Below are 15777 nucleotides of genomic sequence, written 5' to 3'. Positions count from 1 at the left end.
GTGTTTTGCACATGTGATTGGTAGGTGTAGGGGTTGGATTAGGCGATATCATGATAAAATATCATTAACCTATGCAATGTCCTCACTAATATAATGAAACAAACGTGTGTGATCATTTTCAATATCTTCACATTTCCATATTTATAAAGGACAGGAAAAAAACAAACATTAGAAATAAAAATAAAGGATCATAGCGTAAACAGGAAATACAAGAAAAAAAAACGTATTCTCAGGAATAGAAATACAAAACAATGTAGAAAATCAACCCTCTATGCACACCTTGGCCATAGAATCACCATTGGCTAGTAATTTTTTTAGTTTACTCGCCAGGATTCTTTTGAAGAGGTTTTTAACCAAGCAAATCCAAAAGTTTTTTTTAGAAAAAATGAATCTTAAACATTTTATTTAGGTTTTTTTTTTTTTTTAAACTAAACCTCTCTCGCCCTGAATATAGCCATAGAAGCTGGCATGGCATCAAGAAAAGAAAGAAGAAAAAAAAAAAACGTTTACTCGCCAGACTGATATACTATGATTCCACCAAATCAGCTTATCTTTGTAAAATGGCACAGCTTACTACTGCTAATAACAATATACAACGCACTAAGGATTGATGAGCTGCTGGGTTCATGAATATTAATCACGATATCTGTGTTCGCTCGAACTGATTTGCCGAAATCAAAACAGGAACTGTAATAGAGATTGCCGTTTGCATATAAGTTCCGCCCACTATCGGAGAAACCGGCATGTCTTCTGCTTGTTCTTAAAAGCTGTATAATTCCAAATTAACTCAGTTATTTTGACAGGAAGATATAACAAAGAATATTGTTTGCATGTAGCACGTCAATTCTGCATGGTATGCAAGACTCTCGCCCTCTCTCTTTGCGTGTGTGTGTGAGAAACACAGCGCTCAGCAAAGCGATGGCAAGTTCTGTGCCTTCACACTAGAGTTTGCAGTACCTCAAATAAACGTACGCTGCGCATCCATTGAGCTGAATTGAAATAGTACAGATCGCTTGATGGAGAGCGAAACTCTCGAGCTCAATGTTCAGCGAGTGAAAATATATCTATGCTAAGCTTATACTTAGCCTCTAACACACACTGGTGAGTAAAATCTAAGAGTTTTTTAGCCCATGACTAATTATAGACAGTATTTAGTTGCCCAGAGTGAAGATTTACTCGCATGTGCGAGTGATTCACTTGCATTGTAGATGGTTGAAAATATATATAGTATTCTCAACTGGAATCTAACACGCACTCATGGGTAATTAGGTCTTTGTTCCTCTGTCTTTAGCACAGAGTGTCCATTTCATAAAAATAGCTTGTCCTGTGAATGTGACCGTTGGTTTACAAGTATTTGTATCTGTGAGCTTGTGCTCAGTTGTGCAGCCAATTCAAAGAATCTAACCTTAGATCAAACATCGGGGTCAAACCACAACCTTCAAAACATCTCTGAATGCACTGGTAGCTGCCCTGTTTATAAATCTGTCTATATACAGTAACAGTCTCTCTCCTGAGCTTTTCAGATAGAATAGACTGACTGGTACATCTGGGAAGAAAAAAAAAGATGGCTGACAGACCAGGTCTATCTGGAAGTGACAGTTTTTCCTCCCCCTCTCTCTCGCTCTATCTTTGTCTTTCCTCTATGCTGCCAGTGAGTTTCAGCAAGACGTTTAGCTCTTTCTCTCCTTGGACAAAATCCTATTACATCACCTGTCGTCTACAAACTGCTTTCTGCTGTAATATTGCAGTCTGCGTGTGTTGCAGGCCAAACACACTGCTATGAAGATGTCTGTGGTTTAGTGTATGTGGCCACAGGGCTATGTAAATAATTCTAATTCATTTAGCTGGTTATATATTGTAATTTCGTTCACATGCCCTACAAACACCTGTACGAGTGTACATGGACACATCTGCATAAGCACATATCATTTGTGCTGGGATCCGGCAGTTCTTTTCCAGCTAAATTCTCTCTTGGGTGCATGAAGCCATTATTCAGGCCATATGTGTGTGGTTGAACCATCTGATCTCCTCTCTGAGATTCAGGAAGTGGTCACCTCTGGGTTCTGGCTCACTTAATGGCAGCAACGCGGCTGTTCGGCTGCAATCAGCTCACCGAAGCAACAAGCTATTAATAGACTCATCCTTGAACTGAGAACTTATGGGTCTGCTGTCTAATGCTAGGATTGTTATTGAAGGGTTTTCAAAGTGATTTTCTTCCCTGTCTGATGGGAAAGCAGGGTGGTGGGCCTATTGGGGGATGGTAAGCTGTTTGTTATGTGAGGCAATATTAAGGTTTGGTAGGTTGGAGATCAAACTAAAGCCCCCAGTTTTAATTTGCAGGTTATTACTGGGGCTTTTGAAGCCAAAGGACTCCAATCGAGCCTCGCAAATGACATTGAGCCATTTCTGAAAAGCTCACCGATTCATCAGAGGAGGCCCGCCTGCACACACAGACCCTCATTGCCACTTATGCTTTTCTGTAGATGCGCGCCTTTTCATTTCCCTGACGTTCGTTCTTAATTGCCATTTGTACATGCAGATGTTTCATATTTTCTGCATGCTCTCAGAAGTGCAGTTTAAAAAATTATAGCAGCGCTGCTCATTCGGAACATTTTTAATGTCGGTTGTCCTGCAGAACTTGAGGAGAGGAAAACGTTCTGTAATTGTCGGAAAAGCCACGTGGTCATGTCACAGTTTAGGTTTCAAACTGCATTTTAAACCTAATGAGTTGCCTACATAGTAGGGATGCAGTAAAGATATTATGAAACTACGAAAAAATCATTAGTATTCAACCTACCAAATTATTGGATGACTAGTTGCCTTGTCTTGTACCGAGATGGCAGATTTGCCCGCCATGGGTGTGTTCCGACATGCCTGCGATGCCCAAAAACACTGTCAATGTAGGCAACTTGCTGTGTTTTGGAAACTAAGCCACTGTGTGTGGCTGATGAATTTCAGAGACTGTAATTGGGGGCCTCTGCAGACAGTCTTGGCAGGTGGACTAGAAGCCAACAGCATCTTCAGGGATGCATATGAAATTGTGTGTGTGTGTGTGTGTGTGTCCAGTGCAGTGGGCTGACTCAGAGAGAGGGAGAGGGAGAGATTACATCCTCACTGCCTCCTTTGCCCTGTTCAGCATGTTCGTGTTAATTCAGACACAAATTACATTTGGCTCAGAGAGAAAGAGGGCAGAACTGACAGGCAAAGCGAGAAGTGATGCAAGTTTCATCCACTGGTTCTTCTCGAATCAGTGTCCATATTGATAAGTGAAGGCACTTCTTAAAAATAACAGTACTATTCACCTCTGATTTAGTAATATGTTGTTCTTTGTCTGGGTATCTTATGTATGTAAATTTTGTATTCAGCATTTAATAATAAAAAAGTACTTTTCCACAGTTACACTTCTGCTCTGTTTTGTAATAGTTGTTTGTACTTGCTCTTGATATTCAATATTGCAGTACTACTAATATTGCTGACTCTCGAATGATAAATCGCTTATGCTTTTCCTCATTTGTAAGTCGCTTTGGATAAAAGTGTCTGCTAAGTGATTAAATGTTAATGGAACTGTAGCTTTTAGTAACACTAGTCATCTGTTAAACCACCTGTTTACCACACCACCTCTGTGCTCATGTGGCTTTTGTTTGCTTATATTTTGTTATTGTGTGTCAGGACTAAATGCTGGGAGCTTACAAAGATTGATTTTGCTCCTGGTGTTTAGAAAGGATTAAACAAGAGAGAACGAGAGGTAACTAGATGAAAAAAGATGATTTATATTAGGGATAACAGGCTGCCTCTCTCTATACACGCACGCACGCACGCACACACACACACACACACACACACACACACACACACACACTCTCACTCTCACTCTCACTCTCACTCTCTCTCTCTCTCATCCATCCATCCATCCATCTCTCATTCTCTTTAGAGAGAGTAATTACTTTGCTCTCAAAGGACTTGTGTCATAATGTTTCAGATTGGATTTTCTGCCCTCCAAATTATTACACACATATACATACACACACACACACACACACACACACACACACACACACACACACACACACACACACACATAGAGGAGAGTGAGGGATATAGAAGAGTGGAGAATAGAAGTCTAATTTGGACCAGCTATTCAAGGTTTGGACTGCTGGACTGTCGTTTTGCAACTTTTATGTGTTGTTCAGTTTGGATGAGATTTGGAATTTGAGTGTGCGTTTCTTTTGGTGTGTATAAGTGCGTAAGGAGTGATACTCTCAACTGATCCTTGATAGCTCATTTGGTTGTTGAACTCAACAGAGATCTCCAAGAAAACTCTTATCTGTAACACTGCTGTAGCCTCACGTTTTTTGTGTAAAAGCCATATCAGATTAGAATTTTTTTTTTTTTTTTTTTTTTTTTTCTTTTCTTCTTTTCTGCCAGATATTGCCAAATGTTTGTGTGAAATATGCATAAAACCATCCCATATGATGGTGTGTTATTGTGTGTTTGGCAGAAATCATTATTGGCTACAATTTATTTGGAATAAAATGGAATGGTTCCATTATTTTAATATTTTTGTTGTTTGTTTAGTGTTATGCTGTCATATGAGCAGTCAGTACTTATATAAATTTAAGTACGAAAACGAGTAATAAAATCGAGTACTCGAAAAATACCGGAAGTGGCGCATTCCACGGACCGTTTTCTAAGGGGCGGTTCACACAGAACGCGTCTTTGCGTCTAAAAACGCAGGTTTTTTTTTTTTTAAAAGCGCAGCGTAGAACGCGAGGGTCTCGAGACGCGCTTTTGAGGCGTGATGCAATAACGACAATAACGGAAATAATAGAAATAGGCAAACAGCAGAATTGATAGAAACGAGTTTTGACATGGAAAAAAAGAAAATAAGATGATAATGAGCGCCTCCATGTTGCTGTCAAATAAAACAGTTGTCATGCCAACTTGCTACTGTAAACAGAAGCTCGCAATGCTTGCCCCGCCTCCGAGTTCTTCTGATTGGTCTACTGTTTTGGAACTGACATTGATGAGCGGCGCTGCGTGTAAAAGTTGAAATTCTTTTAACTTGACACGGCGTCTTAAAAACGCGGCGCTCACGTGCGAGGCGCTGCAAAAGACGCGAGACGCGAGCATAACGGTCGTGCACGTCCATCAAGCGTGTGTTTACATAGAAAAACAATGGGAAAGTAGCGCATTGGAACAGAAAAACGCGTTCTGTGTGAACGCCCCCTAAGGCTGCACAATGTATTAAAATCATTTAAAAACCATACTTTAGCATAGGTCTTTTATGAATTCATAAAGGCTGCCATTTAATTAAATACATATATGCCCTTCAGGTTTAATATATATGCACTTTTATTATTTCCAAGCGTGTAGGTTAAGTGCATCTCAAAGCAGCTCCGTTCACAGTAAATGCTGCTCCACATGAACGCTTATCATTTACTTGCATGGAGCGCGTCTGAAACGCCATCTCTGCATATGCTGTGAGTTTGGGTTGCTTATAACATTCATCTGGTAACTCATTGTGCGCCACTTCATCAGCTTTGTAAGGTAAATCATTTACAAACCTACAGCAACACAGGAGAATACATCAGTATGTTTCTAAATAAGCGAACTGTTGTTCATCGTGATTTCAAAATAAAAGTTTAAACCCTCGTTCTTAGTTTGTATTTTTTAATGTCCACATATTCTTGTTCAAGAAATTACAGTGGCTGTAGCATTTCTATTGTAAAGAAGTGGTCAAATATTAAAGATTTGGTAAACATTTGAATTAAATGTTGTTTGGCCAATATTAAACAAGGATTTGATCTGCTGTAATGTGTAACAACACCAGGCCATTGGCGCCCTCCACAGGCATTTGTTATAATACATAAAATACATAAGACGATTGTTTATATTATGTATTTTAAGTGTTTTTCTATAAAACCATATGATTATTTGCTTTTGACACTTTATTTGAACCAAATATTATTGCCTCGTTATTATATATGCATTTTAACTCATTTTAAAGGCTTAGGTCTTTGCTTAGGTCCATTTTTATTACCACAAAACATATATATTCAATTACTCGATTAATCGTAAAAATAATCGAACAATTACTCGTTTACCAAAATAATCATTAATGACAGCCCTACTCACAAGCCTTTAAAACTGGTAATACACAAGATGGTTTTAGCTCAGATTTTCAGTGTAGAAGAGTTGATGCAAATAGGCGAAAGTCAAAGCCAGTCCAGATTTTGGGCAGATGTGACAGATTTGACTGAAAATGGCGTAGTGTATGACGTGTCAGAGCCTGTAAAAATATTTTTAGCTGATTTTATAACACACATTGTTTTCATTTATCATGGGTCCTCTAGCAACAAGGCTCATGCTTCTGTGTGAGTTTGTCTTCTGAACGTCTTGTAGTGTTTGATCTTCAGTTTAGTTTTGGTGTTCAGTTTTTCTCTGTAGCCATTTACAAAATTTAGCACATGTACAAGTCAAGTAGTGTATTCCAGCCTTAACTTATGAGTTTGAACAATTCATAAAAAAGTCATTTGTTTGTGAATCAAACTACACAAGTTGCATGTTTGTTGTGGGCAGCCAGTGAGGACAGCTAGTTCGTAAGATATGTTGTCTATTTATTGCCTTTGTATTATCATCACATTCAGTTCAGACTGCAAGCTCACAACTCCAACTAGATTCAGTAGTAACAAAGGAAACCCTGTATTTCAGTATGGTTTTCCATCTGCATTGGTAGAAGAATTCCGAGAAAAAGTTCTGAACAAGAACTGGATCTCGATTCCTAACCTGACTCCGATCCACAGCTGCCAATGGAGATTAAATTGTTTCTCAGCTCTGCCACACCACACGCTTGCTTGACACAGGTTAATTAGTAATTAGCAAGGGCATCCGATAGGTTATCTCTTCTTCTCTCTCCCTCCCTCACTCTCTTACACTCAGTTTCTCTCTCGGTTTCTCTCTTAGATAAATGGCATATAGATTAATTTAATGATATGCTGAAACTTCTGAGATTTCATTTTTATGATGAAATAATACAGAAAACCAAGCAGACACTGCAGAGATGGCAGCAGAATGATCATGGGTTGTAATGTTTTCCTTCTTCCCTCTGGAGGATTGAACTAAATGTGATTCAGAGAGCAAGACATAATGCAAATATGGGGCAGAGAGAGAGAGAGAGAGGTGGTGTACTAGGATGACTAAGGTAAGAAATGAAGTGCTGAATAGAGGATGTGTAAAGCTGCAGAGGAGGAGGGAGTTGAGGCAGAGGTGATGCTGTGTGCGACACCTGTTTACAGAACGAACTGAAAAACAAAGGACAGGGTAGAATACAGAAGTGATGTGGTGAGAGGAAAGACTGTTTTCTGACGCTTTTCTTCACAACTCCAGTGACAGATGTGCTTACACTGTGGTGAGCAGATTGTTATTTCGGTGTGTGTGTGAAGAGCGTGTCTTGTATCACTCCACTGGGAGGCCACAGTTGGATGCATTACCTCAGATTTTCTTTTCCAACTCGCTGGATTAGCTTTTTTCAGCACTCTTGCTCTGCTCTACACATGAGCTCCCTCCTCTGTTTCTCTTTTGCTGTCCACAACTGATCAGAACCTCCACTTGTACGTTTATTGCAGTATTGTACTTTACTCACTTTTTTTCTTTGTCTGCCCTCAGCTGATAAATGGATGTAAGCAAATAGGGCTGATTTTCTGAGTTCTGCTGAAATAACTTGCTCATCTGTATGGTTTGATCCCTGTTGTCAAATTTTTAAATTAATGTTTTTGTAATGAACCAATTTAGAAGGTTGTAAATTATACTGAAATTGAAATCAAATTAAACAAATCAAATCAACAAATTTGTACTGATACCCGGCCTTATAAACAAAAGAGCATTGAATGATGTAACAAGTAGTGAGACAACTTTTCTTACATATTGTGATATACATTTGAGTGAAACAGATTATTGAAAAGGAAAAAGTGTAGGGTGAGAACTTGGTTCTTTCCATTGGTTGTTGATTTGAATGTGAGCTTGCAGTTAACTGTAAGAAAGAGGTGTGGTTTATGTGGACGAAATGATTGGAAAAGTCTGGCATATATCACTAAAGAGAAGTTTATTTTTGTCTGACATTATTACATTTTTTTTTTTTTTTTTTTTAAATAAAACATGCATGGATGAATCATTTACAAGAAGATCTTATAATATGCATTTTGAAAACAGTGTAAATGTCCATTTCATTTCATTTTAATGTGTCTGTAGCCCCTCAGGTTGTGTGTGGGTCAAATCAGCTTGAGGTATTAACTGTCTGTTCAAACTTTTTGTAGTAGAAAGTAACCATTTTTTTCCATTGGACTTCTAAGATGAAATGTTTATTAGTAGTCAGCATGGAGCTTAACATCTACATGTAAGCTTATTTGCTGTGTTGTTTGACCTTTTGGCCTTGTGTGTTGATTTGTAATGTCAACTACTGGTTGATTTGAACAAATGCTGACAGGTGCAGTCTGATTGGCATGAATGCTGACTGCTGCATTTTGATTGGCTGTGGAGAAGCTGAGAGGGTGTCTGAATGCACCCTATCAAAAGACATGGCCTTATTTAGAAACACCGACTCCAGACGAGGCACAGCCTATGGTTATAGTAGGGGCAAACTGATCGCAGGTGCACATTTTATTCTGGATGCCCCCTCTGTGATCTTCAGCACTTGAGCTTTTAAACTTAGATCTTCACACATCTTAATGTTATAGTTTCACCTCTATCCCTCCCTTACACCACACTTTTTCCATCCCAGATGAGTGACAGACTTTCTGATAAAAAAAATTACGAGGAAAATGGGATTTTCACAGCAATTTCTGTGTGTTCTTGGTGATGCCGTTACCAGTGTGTTAAATGTTCAGCAATGAAGGGTCGTGACCTTAGGAGCAGGGTGGAGTGATTGTGATGGAGGACAGCGGGGTAGGAGGAGAGAGAAGGGAGCGGGTGGGCAGGAGGTATAATGTTGCATTATCGTTGCTGCTCGTTTGTCTCTGTCAGGTCCCTTGGCTGCGTCCCTGAACTGCTCAACTCTCCACTTGCTCTCACATTTAGGCTGTTCTGTTATACATCCCTACAGCTTAACACTGACATCCTCACACACACACTCCCGTGCACGGCATATAGATTTTTCAGTTATGCAGACGTGTTACCAGGGTTCACGGTGACGTAACGAAATGGCAGCAGAAAGGCATTGATTCTCTTTTTACCCTCTATTAGGACCCCTGTTCATCAAATCATTCATAGTCATTGAGAATCATTCGAATTAGTGATGTCGGTTATGATGGTGGGTATTAAAGTTTTATGGTGTTATTAATAATAATTATAATAATAATAATAATAATAATAATGGCTAATCAGTGTTTTCAGTACTCTTTTAGGATAATAAATGATAAATGTTATTATTATTTATGATAACACTTTACAATAAGGTACATTAGTTAACTAAATTAGTTTACTAACTAATAATGAACTGCACTTCTACAGCATTTATTAATCTTTGTTAATGTTAATTTCAACATTTACTAATACATTATTAAAATCAAGAGTTGTATTTAACATTAGTTAATGCACTGTGAAGGAACATGAACAAACTATGAACAGCTATATTTTAATAGATTAATAAAAAATTAATAAATACAGTAACAAATGTTGCTCATGGTTAGTTCATTTTATTTAATACATAAACTAATGCTTACTAATGAACCTTATTGTAAAGTGTTACCTTATTTATTATGCTAAAAAAAACAGATTAGCCAATATTATTTAATAATAAAAAATAAGTCTATGGTGCCTCGATGTGAAAGTATTCATCAATGTCTCGCTCAGGAGGAAGTCATGTGCAAATGTCTTAGCCTGGGTGACGTCACAAGTCCCCTAATGTCTAAACGAGTCGTTTGTGGAGCTTGAATTAAATAAATGCTTTGTTTATAATGAGGTGGACGTTTTAAGCTTTGAAACTTGCTTGATGTTTTAATGGTACAAAGACCTCTTATATGTCAAAAGATCAAGGCAATTTTGATTTGTGTCATTATGTTAAATTTGACTTATGTCATGACCTCTTAATAGTAATAGTATTGACTAATCAGTGTCTTTTAGCACTTTATTTTTTGAGGTTGCAGAGCTATCCTTGTCAGCTATTCTTCTATCTGTCTGTCTGAAATAAAATGTTTGAATTGAGTGATCATATGTGGATTGGTTGCTGTGGGTTATTTCATTTAACTTGTATAAATAACTGCCACGGTCAAATTGTTGTTTTCAGTCTGTCTGGTGTGTCTAGATTTTATTTGATTTTCCTTGTTTGGTGAGATCACTAAATGAGCTGATGTGTGACTCGCACACACCCAGAGCCCTGTTTTTATCTGTGGCAGATGTTTGTGTGGCAGTATGGTGGAATTTTCCAGGCTTTTTTTTTTCTCTGCCCCTCTCAGACTCTCTCAAAAACATGACATGCCACCATACAGTCAAAACATTCCCTTATCCTGTCGTCTAACAGCGATAGCATTTCTCTGTTTCTCCTCTATCATTCCCCTCATGCCTCCCTTCCTCCCTCTACAGGAAGTAAAATGGTGGCATCTCCTCCAGGCTGTAATTACTGTCTGGTTCCAGTATTCAAAGTGAGCAATTTCCCTCACCGCATCAGGCCGCTGCTCTCTGCCATGTCCAATCAACATCAACACACATACGCACAGAGGAGAATCCTCTCTCATCTGCATAGAGAAGAGGGATCGTGCAGGTGCGCTCCTGTGGAAGAGAGGGAGTGATGAACTTCTGATGATATCTGATCATCCTGACGTTGCTCTGTGTGTGCGGTGTTGTTGCATATGTATTTTTGCTGCTGTTTTATTACCATCTTGTTTGTTTACAATTGCGTGACTGTGATGAGAGGGACAGTCACCGCACATGTTCACCTAAGGCTTTGTCACTTCTGGCTGTCTCATGAAGATGATGTAATGTGATGTGGTGTGCGGCACTGCTGCTTTAGTACACAGTTTTACACGTGTATCCTGCTCAGCGTCTCATGAGAGAGCATTTTGGAATGTATGTGAAGAACTCCAGCGGATCTGATCCACCTACACAGTCGGAGCTGTCGGATTACGCTGCGTCATCTGTGTTTGAACAATAAGCCGTAAGAGAGAAACAGCATTGTTTATCTATTTATTCAGGCAGGTCATGCTGCCTGTTCTTTGGGTTTGACTAATCGTGAGTCTGTCTTTTGAGTTTTCTTTCTGTTGGCTTATAATGCACACTGCAAAATTGTAGGAGTGACAACCATGATTAATTGTGGGTATTGAATCCTGTACGGTGTGGAGGAGTCACTCCTGATGGTTGACATTTTGGCATCTATGGCTTGTAAAAAGAAACATGGCAAAAGTTTAACCTGTTAGCTGTTAGATTACCAAGATAACAGCAGCGACTGGTGACAAATTGTCCCGTTTTGTTTATTTTTGTTCTTTAAAACCCATTTAATCCCATGGGTTACTTTTGTGAATGAAATGTAGTGTTCAGTTTGAGGGGGCTAGTTGTTAATGTTTTCTTTACATAAGCCACTTAAAAATGTTCACATGACCAGAGCAGGTTAATTTTTGCTCAAAGCTCCACATGCATGTAAAGCCTCTCATAATGCAGATACCATTCAAAAGTCTGGGATTAGTACTTTTTTTTTTTTTTTTTTTTTAATTATTCTTTCATGGCACAAGGAAGAATTAAATTGATTAAAAGTGACAGTGAAGACCTTTATGATATTCAAAAAAAAAAAAAAAAATTAAACCTTCTGTCTATTTTAAATTGTAATCATATATTACTATTTCTTTACTGTATTTTAAATGCAGCCTTGGTGAGCATAAGTTTTCTTTCACAATAAAAATTCTTACAGACCCCAGACTTTTCAACAGTAGTGTAGATCTACCACATATTGTACATATAATGTTTAAAACATCTGTTTTTATTTAATTCATAATATTGTTCTGGCTCATGCTCACGTGACTAACCCCCGTTTTTAAGTACGTTATTGAGTCCTATTATAAAATTGCAGATTTTTTAAATTATTGGTACATTTAGTTGAAATAAAGAAATTTTAAATTAAGTTGTTCATTTAAAGGGATAGTTCACCAAAAAATGAAAATTATCCCATGATTTACTCACCCTCAAGCCATCCTAGGTTATTATTAGGAATATATCTTCTTTCAGACGAGCATAATCAGTTATATTAAAAAAAATATCAGGTTGCTCTTCCAAGTTTTATAATGGTAGTGAATGGGACTCCTGATTTTGAAGTAAAAAAAAAAAAAAAGTGCATCCATCCATCATAGAAGAAATCCATACGACTCCGGGGGTTAATAAAGGCCTTCTGAAGCGAAGCAATGGGTTTTAAAACTTTATAAACCTAAAATAACTAGCTTCCGGCAGACGGCCTACTCAAGCTGACTTACGCCAAAAGAGTAACTTCTGTATAAGTTCTGTATAAGAGTTCTGTATTGCACACTGCAGATTTGGGTTGTCACTACCTGAACTATTTAGGAGTTTAAAAAAAATTGTTTTAATTCTCAAACTAAAATAACCAAACTGTGTGGGTGCAGAACTGGATTAAGCACTCAGAAGAGGAGCGACAATCGAATTAAGCTGCAGTGTGTATGTGGCCTGTATTCGTACAGGACAGGATTAAGCACTTACAAGACGACTGACTTTCTGTCTTTACCCTGAGCCAGAGAAGTGAACTGATAGAGATAAAGAGTGCAAAAGTGGATTTTATTTTATTATTTTTATTTGGAGCTATGCTGTCGAGAGGCGCTGTAAAGCTGGGAGGATTACGGAGGTAAATAAAGCGTGCTCTCAGACAAAGCCCTGAAGCACAGCGTCAGGGACAAGGGCCACGATAAGACCCCTCCCCTACTTTAATTCTCTCCCGTTGTTTCATTTCTTATTTACATTACGTACAGCCGGCTTTTCCCTTTTCCATGCCTCGGAGCACGATAACCAAAAGAAAGAATTATGAAGGACATAAAAAATGAAGAGCAGGAAGGAGGAAAAGCAAGAAAGAGGCTTTGCAGCGCTTCTTAGCATTCTGTTTGGCAAACATGAGCTTGAAGATGTTTTCAAGCTCTCCTTTTTCTATCCGGCTTCCTGAATTGCTGAGGCCATAGCTCATAAGCGGCTGCCAGAGGAGAAAGAGTGATTAGCCGCTTGGTCAGTTGAGGTATTCACGTCATTTGTGGTGGTGGTGTTGTTGTTGTTGTTTTTTTATTTATTTAATTTGAAAGTCCCCACAAATGAAAGCGTCTCGACGTTTACTGGTCAGAAAGCTACATTGGAGCTAATTGAATTATTAGTGTGGGAGAGAGAGGAACCTTTTTTGACTTATTTCTTGAAATACACAATTACACACTGTGCTCACAGTGTCAGATGGAGGATTCTGAGGATTTTATTGTACAGCTAATTAAAATATTGTTTTTTTTTTTTTGTTTTTTTTAAGAATTTTTAAAAAAAAATATTGTGTGTGTGGTCAGGACTGCTGCACAGTCAAAATATTATATATAACTCATCAAATGCATCTTAAATGAATAGTTCACCCAAAAATGAAAATTGTCATCATTTATCCACCATCATGTCGTTCCTAACCTGAATGGCAAAAGGAGACATTAGGCAGAACGACAGTCTGTCACCATTTACTTTCATTGTATAGAATAGTTGCAATTCAAGTTATACAGGTTTGAAACTACAGAAAGGTGATTAAATGATAACTTTATTTATAGATCAACTATTTCTTCAAGTTCAAGTGTGAACTTCTTAGTGACTTTTGCAGCAATATTTGTGTATATGCAATATCCTGTTTTCTAAAAATAAATATGTCCTTAGTTTCTGAATGCATTCTAATCTCTCTCCCTTACTCTTGTTTTTCCAGTATAATTTTGTCGGGAGAATACTTGGCCCTCGTGGACTCACAGCAAAGCAACTGGAGGCAGAGACTGGCTGCAAGATCATGGTGAGAGGGAGGAGCTCCATGAGAGACAGAAAGAAGGTGAGATACACATAGAAACATTTGATTTTGAGATGATACAGATGTACATTTACTGATATTAACAACAGTAAAAAGTTAACTAACACCTAATTTATACAGGGCCAATTTAAATAGACTACTGTGCCCTCATTTAAACAGACAGAGCCATGCTTCAAACATGGCACAGTTCCCACAGCAGCAACCAGTAATGTTTAAATTGGTCTGTTGCATGTTGTTCTGATCTGCACTGTCCATTGGGCCATTGTCTGCATGGTTCATTTTGTGAAAAAAAAAAAAAAAAAGGCTCCACATAATAAAAAAGTGGGGTACCAGCATGACAAAAATTGACACAGCAGTAGGACATGTCGAACCAGCTTGGACAAATGTGACCACTTAGTTACAATTTGGATCTTCCTCAAAACCCTCTTCCTCCTTCACAGACAGCGTTCTGCTGACGTTTGCCATTTGGAACCAGTTTGTCCTTAATGAGCCAATTCACTCATTTGTTCTGTCCAATGTCTTTTTTTCTCTCTTCAGCACACTCAGTTAGCTTGCAGCACTCCGGCTGAGGCCCAGTTCTATTTCAGGCCTGGCTGTGGTGGTGTGGGTGTCAGAGAGAACAAAAGCACATGGTAGACGCACTAGAAAGTAGGACCCAGATCTTGCCTTACAGTCTCAGAAGAGACCTACTGTATGATCAGCAGAGGAAGAGCTAAAGCCTGAATGATGGGAAATTATGGCTTCAGGTGTGAGTTATGTAGCACAGAGACATAACAGTACTGCCCCGTCAGCTCTAGCAGAGACTTTCTCGAGGGTTGGGAGAAATGACATTTGTACGTGTATCTGCTCAGCACTACATGCTGAAAAATCAGAAGAAACGGCTGATTCTGTAGTAAGCAACTGAGCTGATTTAATTCTAAAGTCTTAAACAACCCACAGAGACCTTTTTGCCAGGAATCAGCAACATTTGTCTGGTCTAGTCTTTCTCTTCGTATCTCTGTCAGCATCCCAGTGGAGCTATTTTATCAGGAAATCCCCATCACTGTGCATTAGCATTACCACACACACCTGGGCCCCAGCTGTGCTCCTCTCTGGAGAAGCCATATGTGTGAACTGAAGGGCTTGATGCAGAAATGGTTTAATCCTCAAAAGAAGTTTTTTCCTCTGTTATAGTATTTTGTGGTTATGTCTTCAATTGCCCTGCTGAATGCAAAACACACATTGTTGTCTGGATGACTAATCTTATGCTTGCTATAATACTCTTCAACACAGAGATCCTTTTCCTATTGATGATTCTTGACTGGGGTACCTGTGAATCCCCTCCAATCATTTGGTCTGCCTAAACCCCGCCCCTTCATACAGTAAACTGCAAGGTCTCATTCAGATCTGCCTCCATACAATCATCAACCAATGGATAAAACCAAGTCTAATTCATTTCACTAAGATGTAGATCACAATACAGAAGAAAAGATTTGTCGCTGCTTCCATTTCATCACGACTTTAACATTTGCGGTTTTATAGGCCAAATAGTTAGAACAGTGATTTTTGTCAAATAAACCTTGATGGTGAAGATAAAAATACTGTTGTGTCTTAACAAAAGAAAACGGATGATCTAACATCACCATTTTTCAGCTATCGCCCAGTGTATGATTCTATGCTTTAACGTTTCAGTAGTGAACGAGAGACACACACACAACGAAACTGACAGTTGTGATTATGGTTAGACCTATCTAAATAGAGAGACTTGAGAGGGAGAAGAGTCT

General features: G+C 38.5%; 1 protein-coding gene across 5 annotated transcripts in view; it reads left to right on the top strand.

Annotated features, from left to right (window-relative positions):
- Positions 1 to 15777, top strand: part of qkia (QKI, KH domain containing, RNA binding a) — a 75492-nt gene that overhangs the window by 29219 nt on the left and 30496 nt on the right. For all 5 annotated transcript variants that reach the window (XM_051867238.1, XM_051867236.1, XM_051867242.1 and 2 more), the window contains exon 3: positions 13919 to 14035. In XM_051867238.1, coding sequence (XP_051723198.1) covers positions 13919 to 14035 — 117 coding nt within the window. The remainder of the gene's footprint in view (positions 1 to 13918; positions 14036 to 15777) is intronic.

This window comes from Ctenopharyngodon idella, chromosome 17, assembly GCF_019924925.1.
Source record: "Ctenopharyngodon idella isolate HZGC_01 chromosome 17, HZGC01, whole genome shotgun sequence".
Taxonomy (NCBI): domain Eukaryota; kingdom Metazoa; phylum Chordata; class Actinopteri; order Cypriniformes; family Xenocyprididae; genus Ctenopharyngodon; species Ctenopharyngodon idella.
This window is presented reverse-complemented; position numbering and strand designations above follow the sequence as displayed.